The sequence below is a fragment of the Hemitrygon akajei genome, chromosome 6, assembly GCF_048418815.1.
Source record: "Hemitrygon akajei chromosome 6, sHemAka1.3, whole genome shotgun sequence".
In the NCBI taxonomy this organism is placed as follows: domain Eukaryota; kingdom Metazoa; phylum Chordata; class Chondrichthyes; order Myliobatiformes; family Dasyatidae; genus Hemitrygon; species Hemitrygon akajei.
In genome coordinates this window covers 53339854-53363262 of record NC_133129.1, presented here as the reverse complement: position 1 = coordinate 53363262, position 23409 = coordinate 53339854, and the positions used below count along the sequence as shown (strand labels likewise).

The following is a 23409-nucleotide window of genomic DNA, read 5'->3' as shown; positions in this document are numbered from 1 at the left end:
GCACAGGCAATAAACAAAGAAATATCTGAGGCATGTAAGAATGGAACAACAGTTATCATGGGGGACTTTAACTTGCACATAGGTTGGGTGTATCAAGTTGGCCTAGACAGTCTTGAGGAGGACTTCATAGAATTCATCCGTGACGGCTTTCTTGAACAGCATGTTACTGAACCTACAAAGGGATGTGTCATCTTAGATCTGGTCCTGTGCAATGAGACAGGTAAAATTAGTGATCTTATAGTTCGGGATCCTCTTGGAAAGAGTGATCACAGTACGACTGAGTTTCTCATACAAATGGAGGTTCAAACTAAAACCAGTATATTATGGAGACTACAATGGAATGAGGGAGGATTTGGTTAGTGTAGACTGGGAACACAAGCTATATGGTGGGATGGTTGAGGAACAGTGGAAGATTTTCAAAGAGATTTTTCACAGTGTACAACAAAAGTATACTCCAGTTAAAAGCAAGGACAGTAAGGTTGGGGAGAGACAGCCTTGGATAACTAAGGAAATATAAGTAGGCAATAAACTAAAAGCTCGTGCATACAAAGCTGCCAAGAGTAGTGGGAAACTGGAAGTTAAAAGGCAAGGTCCTTAAATAATAGCTATCACTAAAGAGGTAGTAATGAGCAAACTTGTGGGCCTGAAGATAGACAAGTCCCCAGGTCTTAACAGAATGCATCCCGGGTTACTGAAAGAAATGTCAGAAGTGAAGCTTTGGTGATGATTTACCAAGATTGTCTGGACTTTGGGCAGATCCCGGAGGATTGGAAGATGGTGAATGTCACACCACTGTTCATAAAGGATTTAGGCAAGAGGCAGGTAACTACAGGCCAGTTAGTTTAACATCTGTAGTTGAGAAAATGCTTGAAGATATCATTAAAGGAGAAATAGCAAGGCATCTGGAAAGAAATGAATCCATCAGGCAGATGCAGTATGGTTTCAGCAAAGTTTGACAAACTTACTGGAGTTCTTTGAGGTTATAACGAGCGCAGTGGATAGATGGGAACAGATGGATGTTATTTACCTGAATTTCCAGAAGGCATTTGATAAGGCACCACATAAAAAGACTTATCCATAAGATAAGGATGGATTGAGTTGGGGGGCGATGTAATAGCACAGATAGAAGATTAGTATGCCGCAGGGGCCGGTGCTGGACCCACAACTGTTAATGATACACATTAACAAACTGGAAGAGGGAAATGAGTGTAATGTATCTAACTTTGCTGATGATACTAAATTGAGTGGAAAAGCAAATTGTACAGAAGATACTGAGAGTCTGCAGAGATATATCTAGATAAGTTAAATGAGTGGGCAAGGGTCTGACAGATGGAGTACAATGTTGGTAAATGTGAGGTCATCCACTTTAGAAGGAAAAATGAAAGAGCAGATTATTATTTAAATTGTAAAAAATTGCAGCTTGCTGCTGTGTAGAGGAATTTAGGAGTGCTTCTGCATGAATCACAAAAGGTTGGTTTGCAGGTACAGCAGGCTATGAAGAAAGCAAATGGAATGTTGGCCTTCATTGCTAGAGGGATTGAACTTAAGAGCAGGGAAGTTATGCTGCAATTGTACAGGGTACTGGTGAGGCCGCACCTGGGGTACTGCATCTATCTATCTATCTATCTATGAAGTTTTGGTCTCCTTACTTGAAGGAGGATATACTGGCTTTGGAGGCGGTTCAGAGGAGGTTCACCCAGGTTGATTCCAGAGATGAGCGGGTTAGACTATGAGGAGAGATTGAGCTGCCTGGGACTGTACTCATTGGAATTCAGAAGAATGAGAGGAGTCCTTATAGAAACATATAAAATGATGAAAGAGATAGATAAGATAGAGGCAGGAAAGTTGTTTTCACTGGTAGATGAGACTAGAACTAGGAGACGTAGCCTTAAGATTCAGTGGAGTAGATTTATGATGGAGATGAGGTGGAACTGCTTTTCCCAAAGAGTGGTGAATCTGTGGAACTCTCTGCCCAATGAAGCAGTGGAGGCTACTTCAGTAAATAGATTTAAGACAAGGTTGAATAAAATTTTGAATAGTAGGGAAATTAAGTTATATGGGGAAAAGGCAGGTAGGTGGAAATGACCAGATCAACCAAGATCTTATTGAATGATGGGGCAGGCTTGACAGGCCAGATGGCCTACTACTGCTGCTATTTCTTATGTAAAAATACCGTGGCTCCAGGAGCAGGCCAGCAGTGGGATATCCTACAGCAAACTCATCATGGGACACTATTAGCTTTTCTACCAGGGGCAATGAGATGGAATATTCTTCACTTCATAACTGTCGAGCAGATTGGCACTATCCAGAAGGAATAGCATGCTTGATCGACATCCATCAATTATCCTAAACATTTTGGCACTGTGACTGGAGAGTTTATCATCTATACGCACTGTTACTCACTTGACTGCTCTGGTATACTCAGTATTAAGATTTTATTTGTTTTGGTGACCATATACAAAACTATTGTATATTATCATCATTTTATTTAATTCCATTAGCCAAACTATGTAATGTTTGTAAATAGTTTAATCATGTTCACATATGAATTTTGAGAAGAATTACAAACCATTTATTCAGAAAAACTTACGTTTTTCTGCTTCAAAGTCAAGTTGCTCACAACATAAAGATATTAATGAATGCACAGTTAAATAGGAAGTCTAACTATTTAACACACAACCAAGGATGTTACAGTAACAAACAGATCTGGAGTGCAAGATGATAGTGCAGTAACAGTAAATACAAATCAGAATTGGATTCTTAGCTTTATAAAACAGAGAAGTGAAGCAGGAAGTTACATTCATCTGTGTGAATTATAAATCGCAGGTCAGGCTTCAGATTGAGCAGTAGGGTAGAATTCTGGACATTAGTGTTTAGGAATGTTTTCAAGGTCTTTTCAAAGGAAACTTACATAAGTGATATTTATGATGCAGGGCCTCAGTTGCATGGAAAGTCCAGAAAAAGCTAGAGCTGTTCTTACAGAAGAGAGTGTTAATAGGGAACATGCAGAGGATTGTACTTAAGAATTAATTCCCAACATAAAAATAGTTAAGCAGAAAATAATGATGCAACTCATTGGTTAAAAAAGAGGCAAGATCCTTTTCTAAGTAAAATACTCCAAGGTATTGTGGTCTGGAATGCACCAATTAGGAGTACAATAGGTTTACGCGTAAACTTAAAAATAAAACATTATTAATACTTGAGGGGTGGGGGAGAATTACAGAAGAAGAACTTTTAATAGAAATAAAATTGTCAATGAGCTAGCCAGGGTTTGATTAACATACAAGAGAATATATGCAGTTCAATAAAATCTACTGAAATGAATTGCACAATATGGATACTCTGCTCTTACCTGCCATCATCTTTTGCGCCTCATAAGGTTCCATGTATCCATTATTTTCTATTTCTCGCTTTTTTACAACCTTTTTCTTCAATTCATTTTTGGCATCAAATGGGTCAGAGTAGTCATCCCTAAAAGCAACCTGAAACCACCAAAAAGCAACCCAATTACCACCTTGTTTGTAAATGCAACAAGACAGTAGCTTTGACATGGACAGGCTTTCTGATTAAAACAAAACAGTTTGCATTTATTGCATCTTTAATATGGTAAAAATTCTCATGGTCCTTCACAAATAGCAAACAAACAAGCTAAAAGGACGCACCATTAAAAACAGAAAAGTAGGAAATTCTTGATGTTGGGCAGTGTCTGAAAACTATTTTCATCAGACTGGAAAAAGTAAAGATAAGTGACAGGTTTTAATAGGTACAGGGCAGAGAATAAGATGAGCGGACAAAAAGGAAGGGAAGCTTTGCATGGGCAGGAAAAATTAAAGAAGGATTTATAAAAAATAGAAGATAGTCTTGAAAAAGACGCAAAGGGAAGAGCAAACTCATTACTAACAGTTGTTGCACAAATTAAAAGGTTCCTGAGATTATAAACTAGCTAATTAAATATTTCATATTTAACCATGAAAGATGAATCCCTGGATCTGGTAGTGCTAAAACACTGGAGATATTCATGTCAGTGCAAGTTCAGACTGGCTGGGGTGGTGCATATTCAGAGCGCTGCTGGGAGAATGTAGTAATGACCAAAATCATGGTCACCTTTCTACTATTCGCACTGATTGACTGTTCTAATTGAAATACTTAATTAAAGCAGTGAATGCACATGTCATGTTCGGGAAGTCATGCATTCCCAGTTTTCTTGTTCAGTTTTATGCTTCCTTGTTCTGAACATGAAAGTACAAATGTCTACTTAATGCTGAGGAACTATGCCAAAATGAAAATAAGAGATTTGAGAATATATACCTCAATGCAATTTTGAAATGATTCAACAAAAAAAATGACACCAGCATAAGTGCTGCACAAACATGACCAAACACATGACCAGGTATTGAGGCAAATCCGGGCTATCTGGCATATAAAAACAAGAGGTGATGACAGTTTTTCAGAGCAAAGACTTTACATAGATTAATAAATGCCAAGGCCACTACCCAACCCAGGCATACTCTTCTCCCCCTCTGATTGCGTAGTAGATAGAAAACCATCAAAACATACTAAACTTAAAAACACCTTCTATCCCGCTGTTCTAAGACCACTGAACGGTACACTAATACAATAAATGGAATCTTGACCTTGCACTTTATCTGCCTGCAATGCACTTTCACTGTAACTCTAATGCTTTATTCTGATTCTTTTATCATTTCCCCTAATACTACCTTAATGGACAGGTGTAATGAAGTGAACTGTATGGATGGCATAAATAACAAAGTGCTCCTCATTACACGTGACAATAATAAACCAATTTACCACCTTCTTCACTACACAGGTTTTTTTGTTAGCTATTTGTGGTGGATTAGTTTAGTTGCTGTGACATTCAAATGTTTTGGTTCTAACTTTCCAAAACGCTCTCAACTCAAGAATTCCAATTGAAATATTACAAATTATTTTGTTCTTCAAGAAAATGAAGAGAAGACAGGAAATGCTCATCCAACATGTTATGGGAAAGCTAATGAATCTTATAATTAAGAGCAAGTTAACTAAGTACTTAAAACATTTTGATCTCATGAGAGAGTCAAGATGAATTTCTAAAATGTGAATGGTATCCAATAAAACTAAATAAATAAGAGAATAAAACAATAGTAGAAATGACAACATTAACAGCTTATCTATTCAGTAATGTTCTACACTATCATCTTGCACAAATGACACCAGAGCATTGGTCATCCTGGGAGAATGACAAATACCAATCTGTTATCTTCCACTTAATAACATGCAAGTGTACCAATTAGAAAGAAAAGACTGATGGTGTCCCACCAGAACGTATATTGAAGTTTTAATTATTCAAAGGTTTACTAATTGGTAGATCGACATATGGGTATTACACTAAGTTTGCCAAAGCACAATTAGTTGGCCATGTTGACATGAACATTAAATTAAATAAAACTATAAAACTGAGCCAGATTAATTTCAATGCAAAACCATTCCTTGAATCCAAATTATTCATGCAGAATAGGATACAGAGATATTAAGGATGTGGGGCCAAATGAGATCGATTAACATTTAAATCAACCAGGAGCTCATTAAGTTGTGTAACATAAATGATTGCCCAATTTGTCTGCTGCAGTTCCTTGATGCAGAATAGCTCAGGTCCCAAACTTTGCAAATTTCTTCAGTTTATTCATGAGGACTATCTGGAACTAAAGGTAGTTAAAATAAGAAAACCACAATCCATGCAGAAAAACTTGTAACAAGTAATGACCCAGAAATAATCAGCAGCTAACAAAAAAAACACTAACTGAATATTAACCATAACATGATCCAATTCCATTTGAAATTGAAAAGACTAAGTCACAATCCAACTTAGATTTCACTAAGGCTGTTTTTAAGGGTTGAAGCAGAAATTCCTCTATCAAGTCCCACATTATACACTCAGTGGCCATCTTACTGGGTACACCAGCACGTTAATGCAAGTATCTAATCATCTAATCATGTAGCAGCAACTCAATGCATAAATTCATGCAGATGTGGTCAAGAAGTTCAGTTGTTGTTCAGACCAAACATCAGCATGAGTAAGAAATGTGACTGACCGTGGAATGAGGGGTGGTTTGAGAATCTCAGAAACTACCGGTCTACTGGGATTTTCACACATAATAGTCTCTAGAGTTTACAGCGAAAGGTGCAAAAAAAAATCCAGTGAGAGGCAATTCTGTGGGTCAAAATGCCTTGTTAATGAGAGGTCAGAGGAGAATGGCCAGACTGTTTCAAACTGACAGCCAGAAAGGTGACATTAACTCAAATAATGATTCATAAAAAGTGGTGTGCTAAACAGCATCCCTGAATGCACAATGTGTTGAACTTTAAAGTAGATGGGCTACAGCAGCAGAAGTCCATGAACGCACTCAGCGGCCACCATATTAGGTACTGGAGCGTACCTAATAATGGTTACTAAGCGGAAGTAGAGAAGTGTTCCCACAGCAAGTTTTTCCTCTCAACAGCAATGCCCCCACAGCTGCAGTGTATAAGCAGGAAAATCCTGATTGTACTGTAGACAGAAGAGAAAGGGCTGTTGCGTTAATAGAATTAGATATTACATCGCTTGAATTTGCAACATTGTATGTCAGGCAACCATCACATTAGAGGGATGTGCCCCTAGAAAATATACCCATATTCTGTAACCTCCACTTCCCATTGAATCGCATGTTATAAGCATCAGTACATTCCTACTGGATTTGCTTTTCCCCCCACCCATATTCAGCTATTTTATCAGTGATCACAAAAGTGACCCATCAGTTATTTAACAGCTACAAATCCTGGGGGATTTTGCTGATGTCGGGTTTTAGTCTCTCAGTACTGTGGAGCAACAGATTTGGATATGACGTCACAGTGTGAACAGGGTTTCAGGTCACAGCTGAGTTCCTCTTTTGATTTGCCCACCCCAGGCCGAGGATGTGAACATACACCCTACAGTGCAGCACCATTCATCACCAAGACATTTTCTCTGATACACAAGGGTCTGAGATTAGTAGAGAGCTTAGGACGTGGCTATGTCAAGAAAATGGATGGCATTCAAAGATCAGGGATTACTCTAAAAGGCTATGGCTTCAGAGGCTCCAAAGTTCTGTTATCAAAGTACAGATATGTCACCATATATAACCATAACACGCATTTTCTTGTGGGCATACTCAATAAGTCTATACAATAATAACATAACAGAGCCAATGAAAGACCACTTGGGCATTCAACCAGTGCACAAAAGACAACAAACTCCGCAAATGCAAAAGGAAATAATAAATAACAAGAACATGAGATGAAGAGTCTTAGAAAGCGAGTCCATTGGTTGTAGGAACATTTCAATGATGGGGCAAGTGAAGTTGAATGAAGTTATCCCTTTGGTTCAAGAGCCTGATGATTGAGAGGTAGTAACTATTTTTGAACCTGGCTCGTGCATCTTCTTCCTGATGGCAGCAGTGAGAAGAGAGAATGTCTTAGGTGGCGGGGGTTCCTGATGATGTACCATAGATTCCGTACTACAGAGCGCACTACTAAAAGCCACAGGCTCTAATTTTAGAAAGAAAATCAATTTTGTACTTGTACAAGCCGCACCGGATTTTAAGCCGCAGGTGTCCCACGTTGTAATATGAGATATTTACACAGAAAGATATTACACGTGAGGATTTTTTAACTTTTAATTAAATCCGTATGGTAACATAAACAAATACATATTGCAAATGCTTTTTTCGAACCGTGCCTGTAACACGGCTACTTTTAAATATACATACGTATCGGTAACACACAAATTACGTTGCGTATACTTTTTTACTGAACAGTGCACGAACAACATTCCAATATCTCCTAACGACTGGTAAAAAAATATATACTGCAGCCTACCAGGAAAAGTTATTGATCGCCTTTAACTTAAAAGCAGCGTTCTCGCGTGGCGAAACCGAATGTGACGTCATAGCATCCCGGGATGTAGTACAGAAAACAAATATACCGTAGATGTCGGATTATAAGCCGTTACTTTTTTCCCACATTTTGAACAGCTTTGAACACTGCGGCCTTTACTACGGTGCGGCTAATGCATGATTTTTTTCATGCCGCCAAAAACATTTAGTTTATAATATTTTCGCTTAGTAATTCATTTTCTAGTTAAAGTTAGAAGTGTTTTAACTATATTTGTTTTCTGTACTACATCGCGGGATGCTATGACGTCACACCCGGTTTCGCCGCGTCTTGTGGGATACCGGTTTGCGATAAACGGGAAGGAGGGGGCGAGCGGCATTACGCGAGCGGCATTGGATCTGAGCGAACGCTGCTTTTAAGTTAAAGGCGATCAATAACTTTTCCTGGTAGGCTGCAGTATATATATTTTTTACCAGTCGTTAGGAGATATTGGAATGTTGTTCAGTAAAAAAGTATACGCAACGTATATTTAAAAGTAGCCACGTTACAGGCACGGTTCGAAAAAAAGCATTTGCAATATGTATTTGTTTATGTTACCATATGGATTTAATTAAAAGTTAAAAAATCCTCACGTGTAATATCTCATATTACAACGTGGGACACCTGCGGCCGAAAATCCGGTGCGGCCTGTACAAGTAAAAAATTGATTTTCTTTCTAAAATTAGAGCCAGCGGCTTTTAATCAGGTGCGCTCTGTAGTCCGGAATCTACGGTACTTAAAACACTTCTAACTTTAACTAGAAAATACTAACAAATGAATTACTAAGCGAAAATATTATAAACTAAATAACTGCCATAAAGGCAGCACAATGCTTTTCTTCGAGTGTTTTCCATGTTGATGAGGGTGAGTACAAATGACTGATTTACAATAATTTAATTGTGAAAGTGCGCTTGATTTATCGTACAATTTCATTGGACCTCTGTGAACTACTCATCAATTTTATTGGTCTACTGTTACGAGGCAAAATGTTTTTGGCGGCATGAAAAAAAACCATGCATTAGCTGCACCGTAGTAAAGGCCGCAGTGTTCAAAGCTGTTCAAAGCGTGGGAAGAAAGTAGAGGCTTATAATCCGGCATCTACGGTATGTTGCTTTCCTGTGAAACAATAAAACTGAGGAATTTAAAGTTGCTAGTCCTCTCCACCTGTGATCCTCCAGTGAGGACTGGCTAATGGACCTTTGGTTTCATTCTCTTGCAGTCAACAACCAGCTCCTGAGTCCTGTTGACAATGAGCAAGAAGTTGTTGTTAAGGCATCATCCAGCCAGATTCTCAGTCTCCCTCTTACATGCTGATTCATCACTACCTTTGATTCAGCCTAAAACAACGGTGCCATCAGCAATCTTGAATATGGCATGGGAGCTGATCTTAGCCACACAGTCATAAGTGTAAAATCAGTAGAACAGGGGGCTAAGCACACAGTCTTGTGGCACCTCTGCTGATGGGAGATCGTGGAGGAGATGTTATTGCCAATTCAAACGGACATCGAGGATCCAATTGCATAAGGAGATATTGAAGCCAGAATCTAGGAGTGTATTTATTAGTTTTGAGGGGGTGATGGTATTGAATGCTGAGCTGTAGTCAGTAAAGAGCATCCTAATACATGTATTTTTGCTGTCCAGATTTTCCAAGGTTGAGTGAAGAGCCAATGAGATGGACCTGTTGTTCCAGTAGGCAAACTGAAGTGGATCCAAGTTGTTTCTCAGGCAGGAGTTGATGTCTCATCACCAACCTCCCAAAACACTTCATCACTGTGTGTGTGTAAGTGCTAGTGGACAACAGCCACTGAGGCAGGCCACCATGTTCTTCTTGGGTATACGTATAATTGAAACCTACTTGAAGCAGGTGAATACCGCAGACTGCCGAGGTGAGAGGTTAAAGATCTCAGTGAACCCTGCAGCCAGTTGATCAGCTCAGGTCCTTAGTACTTGGCCAGGAACCACATCTGGACTGGGTGCTTTTCACAGGCTCACCCTCCTGAAGGCTGCTTGCATGTCGGCATCAGACTGAAATCAAAGGATCTTTGGGAGCTGTGAGCTTGTGACCATTCTCCCACGTTTTGACAGACAAAGTGAGCTTAAAAAGAATTGTGCTCATCTGGAAATGAAGCCCTGCTGTCACCTCTGTAGCTTGATTTAACTTTACAGGAGGTGATATTACTCAAATCCTGCCACAACTGATAATCATCCTTCGTTGATTCAAGTTTAGTCCGGAATTATGAGATGGCTTTCTGGAGATTGTACCCAGACCTCTAGGAACTTTATTGGTCTCCAGACTTGAATGCTTTTGATCTGGCTCTCAGCAGATTGTGATCTCATGGTTCATCCAGGGCTTCTGATTGGGGAAACTGAATGATATTGTGGGAACACACTTGTCCACAACTGTTTAAATAAAGTCATGACACCCATGGTGTACTCATTCAGATCCACAGATGGGTCCTTGAATATGGTCCAGTCCACTATATTGAAGCAATCCCATAGCTGCTCCTCTGCCTCCTCTTTGTTATCCTCATCTCAAGCTTTGCTCCTTAGCCTCAGCCTGTATGCAGATAGGACAACGACAGCCTAGTGAAATAATTCACTGAAATGTGGTCTAGGCATGGAATGGTAGGCATTTCTTATCATATTATCTCCTCCCTGCATTGCATAATGCAGAGAATGCTTCTGAGATGTCTGTTCGCGTTTCTAGACTGGCAAAGGAGTGGCTCAGCTCTTCCTGCCAATGCAATCGATGCACTAATGTTACATCCAAATCTTATTGCCTTAGTATTTGACATGGTGTTCTGGATAGTGGAGAATGTTGTCATAGGTTACAATGGGATTTAGACAATATGTAGAGCTAGATACATAAATCGCAGGAGTTTCATTTACATTTAGAAATGTGTACAGGGATACAGTTTAGAAGATCAAACTTGAAAACAGAGTAGAAGGATAAAAAGGAGGATTCTTAGCAGTGTGGATAAATGGAAGGATCTTGGGGTCCAAGTGCACTGATCTTTCAAAGATGCCCCACAAATTAACAGGATAGTTAAGAAAACAAACTATGTACTTGCCTTCATTAATCAGGGGACTGAGTTCAGCAGTGCAAGGTAATGTTGCAGCTCTTTAAAACTCTGGTTAGATGACACATGGAGTATTGCATTCAGTTATGATTGTGTCATTATAGAAAGGACGTGGAAGTACATTTATTATGTATGTATGTATACTTTGAAAATAAATACAACCTTGAGATTTCTCTCCATACAGGCAGCCACAAAACAGAGAAATTCAATAGATCCCACTAAAATGACTGCCAAGCACCAAGTGTAAAAAAATAAAATCAAATTGTGCAAACAATAATAAGTAAAAGCAAATCACATTGAGAACTGAAGTTCACCCAAGGGAGTTCACAGCCACAAAGCCAGTCATCACTGCAGCCGTTTCAGAAGCCTGTTCGTTGCAGGCCACAGCCTTAGTTCAGTGCAAAGACGAGTAAACCTTGCCATGCAGTAACTGAACACATCCCCAGCCCTGACCATTTCAATCTAACCTGGTGCTTAAATCAACCAAATATTGGCTCATTCCTCGCTCTCTAACCTGGGCTCTACTGCTTCAATATGCTCTCAGACCTGGACATCTCTGCTTTGATTTAACCCATTCCCAACCTCTCCAATCTGGCCTCCTTGTGCTTAAATATGACAAACACTGGCTTCGTTCAAAAGCTCAACTCCGAAAGAGTAGTTACAGGCTATTGATTGGAGTAATTGTGCGATTAATAGAATAGTTAGTAGATTTGTTTGCTGTCAGCATGGCATTGCTGTGTTTCACCAGCACCATCTTAAACCAGAGGTTTAACATGTCTTACAAGGAAAAATTGAGCAAGCTAGAATGAGAGGTGACTTGATAGAGGTGTATAAGATTATGAGAGCCATACACAGTGAGTTGCCTGCAGCAACAGGCAATACCATGAACTCTGATCAAGGTGAGTGGAAGAATGTTCCATGAGTGATAGGTGGTAGGTGGCTTGAATATACTGCCAGGGATAGTGGTAGATATTTAAGAACTTCCTAGATAGGCTCACAGATGTGAGCGAAATGGAGGGTTATGGCTGTGGAGGAGAAAAGGGTTAGACCAATTATGGAGTAGATTTATGTAGGACGGCACAGCATCTTTGGTCACATTAATTCTAAAGAATTGCTGTTTTTACTGTCATCCATATATACTTTTAGAATTAATGTGACCCCAATGTGTTACAGGGATAATATTTCCTCCTAAATCACATGTTAATGAAAAAAATCAATTTTCCACAATGCATCATACACATTAATCAACATAAGGAGAACTAGGGAAAAAATAGGGTGAGACAGGAGGAACAAACAAGTATATACCTGCAGAAAAGAATGAGGTGTGTACACCTCTTACATTAAGTATAGAGGGCAGTTCTCAAAGGCTTAGGAATTCACATCTGACAAAACCTATTTACAACAACACAAATTACTTGGCTTGCAAAATAAATATTTTAAAGAAAGACTAATTGCATCTTCACTTGAAAATGTTACATACACCTACCTCTTTACAAACAAGCAAACGTTTTAACTTTAAAATCTAACATACTCAAAATATCTGGACATGCAAAAGCAGCCAAGTGTATGGCCACGGGACATTAAAAACTAGGGATTACTTTAAATGTGGTAGAATATGCACTCAGTACACAAACTACAACACTTACGTAATTACTACTCAGTTCTGATTTGTTGGTATCTTTTGCTGGTACACCTACACTTACCTAAAAGTAGTGGATACAGTCCATTCCAACGAAGGTAAAGCAAAATACATCATCAATGACCCCCCCTCCACCATCCAGGCCAGGCTCTCTTCTCTCTGCTGTCATCAGGTAGAGGCACAGAAGCCTCAGGATCCACACCACCAGGTTCAAGAACAGTTATTACCCCTCAACCATCAGGCTCTTGAACCAGTGGGGAAAACTTCACTCACCCAATTACTGAACTGTTCCCACAACCTATGAACTCACTTACAAGGACTCCATCTCGTTTTCTTGATTTTTTTTTGGTATTTGCTTTTGTCTTTTGTACATTAGTTGGGGGCAATCGTACATTGACTCTATATTTCTTGTATTTACTGTGAATGGTCACAAGAAAATGAATCTCAGGGTTGTATATGATGACATGTATGCACTTTGATAATAAATTTACATAAACCCAGTCCCAGAATACAGGAATCAGTTCACACATCAAATCACAGAACAATGCAAAGATTGAAGGAGGGGTGAAGAGATCTTGCAAAATCATTCTAATTGCCAAAGGGCCACAATGGTCCAAATAGAAATGTTGTATTTAACGTATTACCAATGACATGGAGTTTTCTAGTGCTTACCTCAATACCTGCAGTGTAAGAAACTCTTCAAATCTGACCTTTCTCTTTAATGGCCTATGCAGATTTTGAAAGATCAGTTACAAAATATATTTGGTTGCTGCAGAATGATTGCTTCTCTAATAAACTGATTATTCCACTCAAAGCAACTGGACTTGGTATCTACACCTTCTCTGCTAAAAGCTTTCCCACACAGATCACATCGAGGATGTAGTCTGTGCTATTGCTGGTTTCAATGCTCCCTTCAACTGATTGTTCATCTGGTGGGCTGTAGATGGTAAACAGCAGGTTTCCATCTGGAATCCAAAGTTAACAGTGAGGATTCTAGGAGGTGCATCCAGTCTAATCAGAGATGCACCTGATCTTTTATTCCAGGAGGATAAAAATGAATGCTGACTGAAAGATCAACTGGTGTTAATGTTAACATATGCACCTGATAAAGCAAGGGACAACTTTTCTCTTTGGCACCCCAGTCGCCAAGTGTTGACAAGGAAGACCTTCCAGTAACAAGACAGAACACACACTCAATAAATCAATGAAATAACAACCACAACAGAATCAAAGAAAGACCAAACCAACTTGGGATTTTAACCAGTGTACAAAAGACAACAAACTGTGCAAACACTAAAACAAAGAAATTATAATAAAAAATAAACAAACAATAAACATCAAGAACGAGATGAAGAGTCCTTGTAAGTGACTGTATAGGTTGTGAGTACATTCGGAGCAAGTGAAGATGAGTGAAGTTATCCCCTTTGGTTTAAGAGCCTGATGACCGAGAGGTAATAACAGTTCCTGAACCTCGTGCTGCGACTGAGGCTCCCATAACTTCTTCCTGATGGCAGCAGCAAGAAGAGAGCATGTCCTGGGTGGTGAGGCCCCTGATGATTGATGGTGTGGAGGGCTTTACCTGTGATGGACTAGGCCTTACCCACTACTTTTTGTATGATTTTCCATTCCAGAACATTGGTGTTTCCATACCAGGCTGTGATGCAGCCAAGTCAAAATACTCTTCACTACACATCTATAGAAGTTTGTCAAAGTTTTAGATGTTATGCCAAATCTTTACAAATTCTTAAGGAAACAGAGGTGCTGCTGTGTCTCCTTTGTAATCACAAATATGTGCTGGGCCCAAGACAGGTTATCCAAAAGAATAACACTGAGGAATTCAAAGTTGCTGAACCTCCGACAAGGATTGGCTCATGGACCTTAGGTTTCCTTCTCCTGAAGTCAAAAATCAGCACCTTGGTCTTGATCACATTGAGTAAGAGGTTGCTATGACACCACTCAGGCAGTTTTTCAATATGCTGATTCATCCTACGAAAGTATCATCAGCAAACTTGAATATGGCATCAGATCCGTGCTTAACTACACAGACATAAATGTAAAGTGAGTGGAGCAAGGGGCTAAACACACAGTCTTGTGGTATACCTGTTCTGATGGAGATTATGGAAGAGATGTTGCTGCTAATCCGAAATGACAGGGGTCTATAAGTGAAGAAATCGAGGATGCAATTGCACAATGAGTTACTGAGGCTGAAGTCTTGGAGCTCTTTAATTAGTTTTGAGGGGTAGTTGATAAAGAACAGCCTGATGTATGCATCTTTGTGGTCCCTTGTTCCTGGGTTGAGTGAAGAGCCAATGAGATGGCATCTGTTGTGGATCTGTTCCGCTGGTAGGCAAATTGGAGTGGATCTAAGTCACTTTTCAAGCATGAGTTGATACGTTTTATCATCCACCTCTCAAAACACTTCATCACTGTGTATTAAGTGCTACTGGACGATAGTCATCAAGGCAGGTCACCTTGTTCTTGGGCACCAGTATAATTGCACCCTACTTGAAGCAGGTGGGTATCTCAGACTGCTGAAGTGAGAAGAAAAAGATATCAGTGAACACTTCACCCAGTTGATCATGTTATGCCCGCAGCCCCCTCCTTTGTAAGAATCGCAAGAGCACTAGTGGGTGGGGTCAGTAGACCCAGGAAATGGGGAAAGGGACGTGCAGACTGCCTCGTTCCCCGGCGATGAAAAGTCACGCAACATTGGCCATTGTCTCTTGGAGACACATTGTGGATTGGGGACTGTGCTACCTGCAGCCCTTGGGCAACGTGGGCTGGTTGAGAGAGAGATAACATCAACCCCAACCTGATTGACATCTGCTACCCTGCGAGTCCAGATAAAAGAGGGGCTGTAGAGATGGCCCCTCAGACGCACCAGAAGAGACGCTAGCGATCCTGTAATAGCGGGAAGTCATTTGAAGAAAGCCACGTGCCTTCGGTTCCCTTGCCTGGGAGCCCGTGGCTGATACCACAGAAACGATTTTCTTGAACTAACAATGGGGAACCAACTCCCCCCGACTCAACGGATTTGCCTCATCAAAGACCCGGGCAAGTTTCTTTTCTCACAAATCTCTCTCTCTCTCCAACAAGTGAAAACCCAGCGGTCCCCAAAGGCTGAAGCCTGCGTGAACTGAGCATGACAATCTATTATACCCTAGACAAACGATAGAGCCATTTCTTATTGATGATTATTACTATACCCGCACTTTAGATTGAGTATTGATGACGTAGATTATCTGAATGTTTGTATTAACCTTATTTTTGTGCCCCTTTATAAATAAAGACTTTTAAAAATAGTACCATCAGACTTCAACGGACCTCTCTATCTTTGCTGGTAAGTGACCCAGTTACGGGGTACGTAACAATCAGCAAAGGTCTTTAATACTTGGCCAGGTACCCCAACTGGGCCAGGTGCTTTTCATGGGTTCACACCCCCGAAGGCTTCTCGCGCGTTTGTCTCAGAGACTGAGAACATAGGATCATTGGGGATTGTGGAAGTTCTTGAATGTCCCTCCATGTTTTGACAGTCAAAGTGAGCATAGAAGGCATTGAGCACATCTGGCAGTGATTTATCTTATATAAGGTGATAGTTGAAAGACAGTGCACCTCTGATCTGGCTCTCAGCAGATTGAGATCTCATGGTTCATCCAGGGCTTCTGATTGGGGAAGACTTTGAATGATTCTGGAGGACACACTCATCTTACAACTGTTTTAATAACATCCATGACAAGCATGGTACAGGCAGTACCCAGGTTACGTACGAGTTCCATTCCTGAGTCCGTCTTTAAGTCGGATTTGTACGTAAGTCGGAACAAGTACATCCGGTATTATTTAGTGTCAGTTAGTCAAACGTTTGTCTTACTATATAGTATATATTTTACCTTTCTATGCAAATAAAACATTTAAGAAACGTATGTATTCCAATAATTAAAACACTGCATTGCTTAGTAATAATTGTAGCTACCATCGGGGCAGGGCCTTTCACATGCTCCATTATTCTCACTTTATCCGTTATCCTTTAAAATTGTTCCAATTGTTGACCGACTAGCCTTACGCTTTTCCAATGACCGATGGTGTTTCACCTCTTTCCAAATGCTTTATTATTTCCACTTTATTTTCAATCGCGATCGCTTCCTGTCAATGGAACAGAAGCACCGCGGGCGGCAGGTCCCGAGATCCCCTGGGTCCTAAACTCCGCCGCACTGAGACAGGTTAAATGGGACAAGTGGGGGCTGTGCTGGGTTTGGGTATTTGATCCTCCACAATATTCCGCATGGGAATTTAAACTGGAGGAGGCAGTGTTTTTTTTTTACGAGGTCGAGTTGTGAGCTCGACATCAACCCGGCACGGATGGTACGGGAGTCACTGGATCGACATCAACTCGGCACGGGAGCGATCTGTCACTAAATCGAACCCGGGGACCTCCGTTCTCCAGCCCAGCGCTGATTTCACTGCGCCACCAGCTGACCAGAACAGGTGGGGGGGGGGGGGGCGCGTCAGGGTGAATCTTACTAAGAAAACTTTAAGCCAAATACAAAGTTAAACACTCAACACAGTGCCAATGGCAACGACTTAAAATGGCAAACGGCGTTCTCTTTCCTCGATTCGTAAGTACGAGTTGTCCGTAAGTTGGACTTTCGTAACTCGGGGACTACCTGTATATTTACTTGGATCCATAGATGAGTCCTTGAATAGTGCCCAGTCCACTGACTCAAAACAACCACACAGTTGCTCCTCTGCCCCCTGTGACCACCTCATTGTTGTCCTAATCTCTGGAGCGTTGCTATTTTGCCTCTGCCTGATGAAGGTAGGAGAAGGAGCGCCAAGTGATCTGATTTACTGAAATGCAGTCTGGGCATGAAACGGTGGACATTCCTTATCTTGGTATAACTGTGGTCTAGTGTGTTGTGACCTCTGGTTCTACAGGTTATACGCTGATGGTAATCGGGCAGGGTTTTCTTCAAACAAACCTGGTTGAAGTCCCGAAGTCCCACACTATGATTTGAAATGCATTGGGTTAGACTGTTTCTTGCTCGGAGACGGCATCATGCAGCATCTCAAGTATTTGATTATAGAATGCCACTGGTGGTATGTAATCTCGGTCAGGATTATGGAGGTGAACTCTCCAGATAAATAGAACAGGCGGCATTTGGACCATTAGGTTATTTATGAGATGTACCAGAAATTGGCAATGCCCGCATATATTGCCATTTTCCAGTCCATCCCCAAATTGCTCCCAGATCTAGCTGCATGTCTGTGGAGCTGTGAATGAAAATGAATACCCGTGTCATCAGTGAATATCCCACCTCATCCTTTTATGAAAACGTCCATTCACAAAATAACTCCCACACAAAATGGTGAAGTTTACAGGGTAGCTTGTTGGACTAGGAGAAAACATTCCTCATGCATAGGCACTGCCACAACAATAATTTATCTCATGGACACCAAAATCCAATTAAAATTCAGTGAAAATCCCCACATATTGGTTCATCTCAAATGCAGCAACCTCATACGTTTGATCACCCCCCCCACCCCCCCATCACTCCAGCTACTGCTAAACTTCGGTAATCAATATTTTCTCACTTCCAAGCATTTGCTTCAATGCTTTTCTTGTCGGCCTGCTGAACTGCAATCCTCATCAAATGAACGTAATAGAATTCAAGGTCTTGTTCACTGGCATCGTCAACAATCATCATCCCCAACACCACAACATGTGAAATTCATTATCCTCGTCACCACTTCACTCCACAACTCTCTGAACTCTGGAATTTTTTCCTTCACGTACTCTATGCCATAATAATTCCCAAGTCATTCCAGTCTTTAGAAGTTTCAATTTGATATTGAAATAATACTACAAGGACTCTTATGTCTCTTCCACACTTCTGATCACTTCACCCACTTCTTATTTTTACCAGCATGGAAACATACAGCATGCAGACTCAGCCACTGAGTCCATATGAACCATCCACTTAAACTAATTTTACCTAATTATCTTCAAAATTCCCATCAAAACCTACCTACACACTTGTGTCAGTTCAGTCTATGTAAACACCTACAGCTTCAATTAAACTGGATGAATTCATTCATGGAAAAGCACAGCGCATAAACAGGCTCTAAGAGCCCATGGACAATCGTGATGCCAATTCAAAGTAATCCCATCTTCCTGCACACAATTCATATTGTACCAACACACCCCCCCACCCCCCACTATTCTCTGCCTGTCCAGATGCCTTTTAAATGTTGCTATCAATTAAGCTTCCACTACCTGCCACGGTAGCACATCCTAGGCCGTTCTAAAAAAAGCTTCTTTGTAGCTAACTCTCCAACAACTTAAAGCTACTTCCCTTTGTTATTTGACAGTTCCACTGTGGGGAGGAGTCTCAATCCATCTTTTCATAATTCTATGCGCTTCTAGCAGGATGACCCTCAGTTCAAGAAAAAACAATCTATGTTTATGTATCTATCTTTATTCCTGTCATGAAAACAAGTTGCTGAAAAGTCACAACTTCTGTTAACAGGAGACAGCAAATCTCAAGCAACGCACACAAAACGCTGCAGGAATTCAGCAGGTCAGGCAGCATCTATGGAGAAGCAGTCGATATTTCAAGCCGAGACCCACCCTGAGTCCCGAAGAAGGGTCTTGGTCGAAATGTCGACTGTTTACTCTTTTCCATAGGTGCTGCCTGACCTGCTGAGTTCGTCGGACATTTTGTGTGTGTTGCTTGAGATTTCCAGCATCTGCACTTTCTCGTGTTTGAGACCGCAAATCTCAATGCCTGTCAGTGCACTTGGCAATTCCGTCAATCAAGGCGCTTGGCACAAATGCAACGTTCTACTCCCCACTGGAATATATCAATAGGAGAGAATTAGTCAGAGCTGTAAAGCACAGCAAAAGACCCTTTGGCCTATCTCATCAATGTCAATCATGATATCTCCCTGAGCTAGACCCATATTCCTCTAAACTATGGGTTCCCAACCTGGTGTCCACAGACCCCTCAGTTACTGACAAGGCTCCCTGACATAAAAAAGGTTGAGAAGCCCTGGTCTAAGTCTATCCTAAATGTCTTTTAAATATTATACCTTTACCTCTTCCTCTGGTACCCATTACCCACTGTGTGAAATACACCATGTGCTCTGTAAACCTTTCACCTTTCATCCGAAAACCTGTTCTCTTTAGTTTTAAACTACACTGTTCTACCGGGGGGAAAAAAGACCATCCACCTTTTCAACACTCCTCGCAATATACACCTCCAAGTTACCACTCAGCTTCCTTCACTTCAAGGAAAATGCTGCCCAAACCTATCCAGCATCTCCTGATACTGCTAGCCCTGCTGTCCCAGTAACATTCCTGTGAATTTTCGCCACACTCTCTCCAGCTTAATAACCAGAACTGAGCAGTCACTGCAAGTGCCTGAGTGAGGCTGGTAACAACAAACCACTCCAAACAAGTCTTTGCATCATTCTACCATTTTGTTCTAGCCATTGTACTTCATATTAGAATGCATTTTCCACTTTCTCAGTGTTGTATAATTTATGTGCTTATAAGTCGTCTGAATCCATGCCTGTATGTTATGCTGCTACAAGCAAGTTTTCCACCGTATATCTCATTGGTGGGGAGATACATCTCTGCCAAAGGAGATGCAAAGCACTTCTTCTCTTTGCTACTGCAGTTCACCCTTGGGCAAATGCAGCACTTGCTTAACCCGCCCTTCCTCCTCATCTCCCACCGATCAGGGTCACGTGAAGCCATGGGAGCAGGTGGTAGATGGTTGTATGAGCAGCTGGTGTATATCACAAATCCTGGTTATGCGCCCACTAACGCCAGGCAGACAATCTCTGAAGAGTATTGATAATGGCTGGGGTAACCCATCTTGCAAAGACACTGCCCAGAGGAAGGTAATGACAAACCACTTCCGTAGAAAGATTTGCTAGGACCGTGATTGCGGCACCTAATGAATCTCACTGTATGAACGCTTCAATAGACGTGCATTGTTTTCTCTAGAGCACAGGCTGAGGGGAGAGCTCATACAAATCATAAAAATACGAGAAACAGTAGACAGGATAGTTGTCTTTACAGGAGAACATTTAAATACTTAGAGAAAAAAATCTGTAAGGTGAGAGAGGGGAAATTTTAAAGTAGATGTGCGGGGTAAGATTGCACAGAGCTGTAGATGCCTGGAACAGAACGGTAGGGATAGTTGTCAGCAGATACAACAGTGGCACTTAAGCTATTAAAAGATACCGAGCGCTATGTTCTAATCTAAACTCGGACTTGGAGCCACGTTCTTGGACTCTTAATTCCATCTCCTTCAGTTTCTGTCACTTTAGTGATTTTTGCACTACAATTTGCGCCATTCTGCATTTATTGCACTCATTATTGTATTTATTGTTACTATGGATATTCTTAACACCGTGAGCTTCAGGCAACAAGGATTGCATTGCAACCTGGTGTACATGACGAGAAACTAATGCATAGACATGATTCACTCTTGAAGAGTTTACAGGCAATCGGTTCTGGACTGCTTTGAGAGACATAACAAACTAATTATAAGAGTTGATGTACGCACTCACCTTGTCGTCGGGTTGTGGCGGCTTCCGGGACGCGGTGGCCGGGCTGCTCCAGTTGCCGACCGCCTTTTCGGTCACCGCCGTCTCGTGTACCTTGATGAGCCGTTGCTGAGCCGAGCTGATGCACTTGGCTCGGGGAGAGGAGGAGGAAGTCGCCCTCTCGCTCTGGCTGCGCTGCAAAATCGGGGATCCGCTGGCCACCGGGCCCTGGCGACAGCCGCCCTCGTCCTCCGGACCCGGCCACATGGCCTTGAGGCGGCGCAGCGACGATCCCGGGCCGTTGCTGTACGGGTCTTCGAAGTCCCGCTCCTTCTGCAGCCGGTAGGCCCGCATCAGGTCGCTTTCCCGGCACGATCCCGATTCGCCGCGGGGCTTCTTCTTCTTCTTGCCGGCCGCTGCCGCCGTCTCCGCCTTGACCGGAGCCTTCGCCTTGTAGCTACCCAGATTGAAGTACTCTCTCAGCCACCTCGCCATCTTCGTGCAGATTAAACTATCAGCCGGGGCTGTCCGTGGGTGCAGCAGCGAGCCGTCCCGTCCCGTCCAGTCCCCACCCCGACCTGTCCTGTCCCGCCCCGGGCCCTCGGCGCTCCCTCCCCCCCAGGCCCCGTAGCTCGATGCCACTCCACCACACTCCCTCTATCCCATCGGGAGCAGCGCTCCACTTTTTTACTTCATGGTTTCCTTCCAACACCCCGTCCTCCAACTTTCAGCTGCTGCCGTCGGGATTAGGAACACAATTATTTTCTACTTCTCAACTTCCTGAACTCGCTGCCAAGCCCCAAACCCCAAACCCCACAGCCTACATTCTGGTGCCTATGGCCAATCGCTCCGTGCTAACTCGCCTTCTCTCCGCCTCCACCACTCGCACTTGACTCAGTGCTAACCTGCCGCTCCCCCTTGGCCAAGCAGTCCCTGCCTTCGTTGCTCACTCTCTAGCACCTTGTCACGGTAAACTCAGCGCTCTCCGCGTTTCCAACCAACCAGCGCCACCACACTCCACTTTCTCACATCCCCGTCCCCGCTGGCTCGCCTTGGCTCTCCGCACGTCGGGCGCAGCTGCTGGTGAAAGTGAAAGGAATGTGATGTGTTCTGCCCCTGTACAAACGTCATTTGGGATTTTTTTGGGGGGGAATTTTCAATGGAGAAAGGAATGGTTACTAATTGAATCATGTTGGGTTACTTCATTGCAGGATGTGTATTTCTTTCCCATCAACTGCGAGGTAGCGCTATTGGGACATGTGCGCATTTACGTTTCGGCTGCTAACATACCTGTGAGTCCTGTTCGGAGATATAGGACAGTCTTTTAAGTTGAGTTCGTACAAGAGGTGCAAGATCTTTTGTACGTGGAGATGGAGTTGAATTATTTTTGCTATCATTTTCAGTAAAATTCCTGCCGTTAATTGCTTAATATTTTAGAGAGGCAAATATCCCAAAGTTCCAGAATGTTAGTTTTATTTTGAGGATCTTTTATCAAAATAAATGCTCTTGGAAAAAGAAGTGAATTTTATCAGATTAGGAATACTGTGTGTATTTACGATTTTCATTTCTGCAAGTAAGTCCATAAGCTGGAAACGGGAGCGAAACCTACTTTACATAAAGGTGCATTATCCTTTGGTCGCGATGTTGATGATAAGGCCGGCGCTTGCTGCTCGTTGCGATTTCTCTGTGTGAATATTAGTTTCTTGGAGATACTGTTTTGGAATTATCATCCAACAACTAAAGAAGCAGGAGACAGGGTGGGAAGAGGAATAGTCCAGGTAGCTGTGAGAGTCTGTAGGCTTATAGTAGATATCAGTAGATAAGCAGTCTCCAGAGATGGAGACAGAAAGATCCAGAAAGGGGAGGGAGGTGTCGGAAATGGACCAGGTGAATTTGAGGGCAGGCTGAAAGTTGGAGGCAAACGAAAGAAGCAGCTTGTGATGAGAAACGTCCGGGGGGGGGGGGGGGCGGGGGGGAGTACAGCAGAAACTTTGATGTGCCAATCTAGTGGACCACTTGATCCTGGATAATATAGTGTCTGCTATAGAGCCACAGGAGAGAGATTGCATAAACCCTTACAAAAAAAATACCCAGAAAACTCTCAAAAGTCAAACAGCATTTGCAATCCCCTTCATCAGAATTGGGAATAGAGGAAAATAAGTTGGTTTTCACAAAGTACACTGCAGATGCTGT

The 23409-nt window shown here is 41.9% G+C and overlaps 1 protein-coding gene across 1 annotated transcript in view; it reads right to left on the bottom strand.

Annotated features, from left to right (window-relative positions):
• The window catches only part of LOC140729066 (SH2 domain-containing adapter protein F-like), a 116422-nt gene extending 94628 nt beyond the window's left edge, over positions 1-21794 (bottom strand). The window contains exons 1-2 of the mRNA XM_073048363.1: positions 21241-21794; positions 3353-3482 (exon numbers count right to left, since the gene is read on the bottom strand). Of these exons, the coding sequence (XP_072904464.1) occupies positions 3353-3482; positions 21241-21711 (601 nt within the window). The 5' untranslated portion in view covers positions 21712-21794. The remainder of the gene's footprint in view (positions 1-3352; positions 3483-21240) is intronic.
• Positions 21795-23409: the final 1615 nt, after the last annotated feature.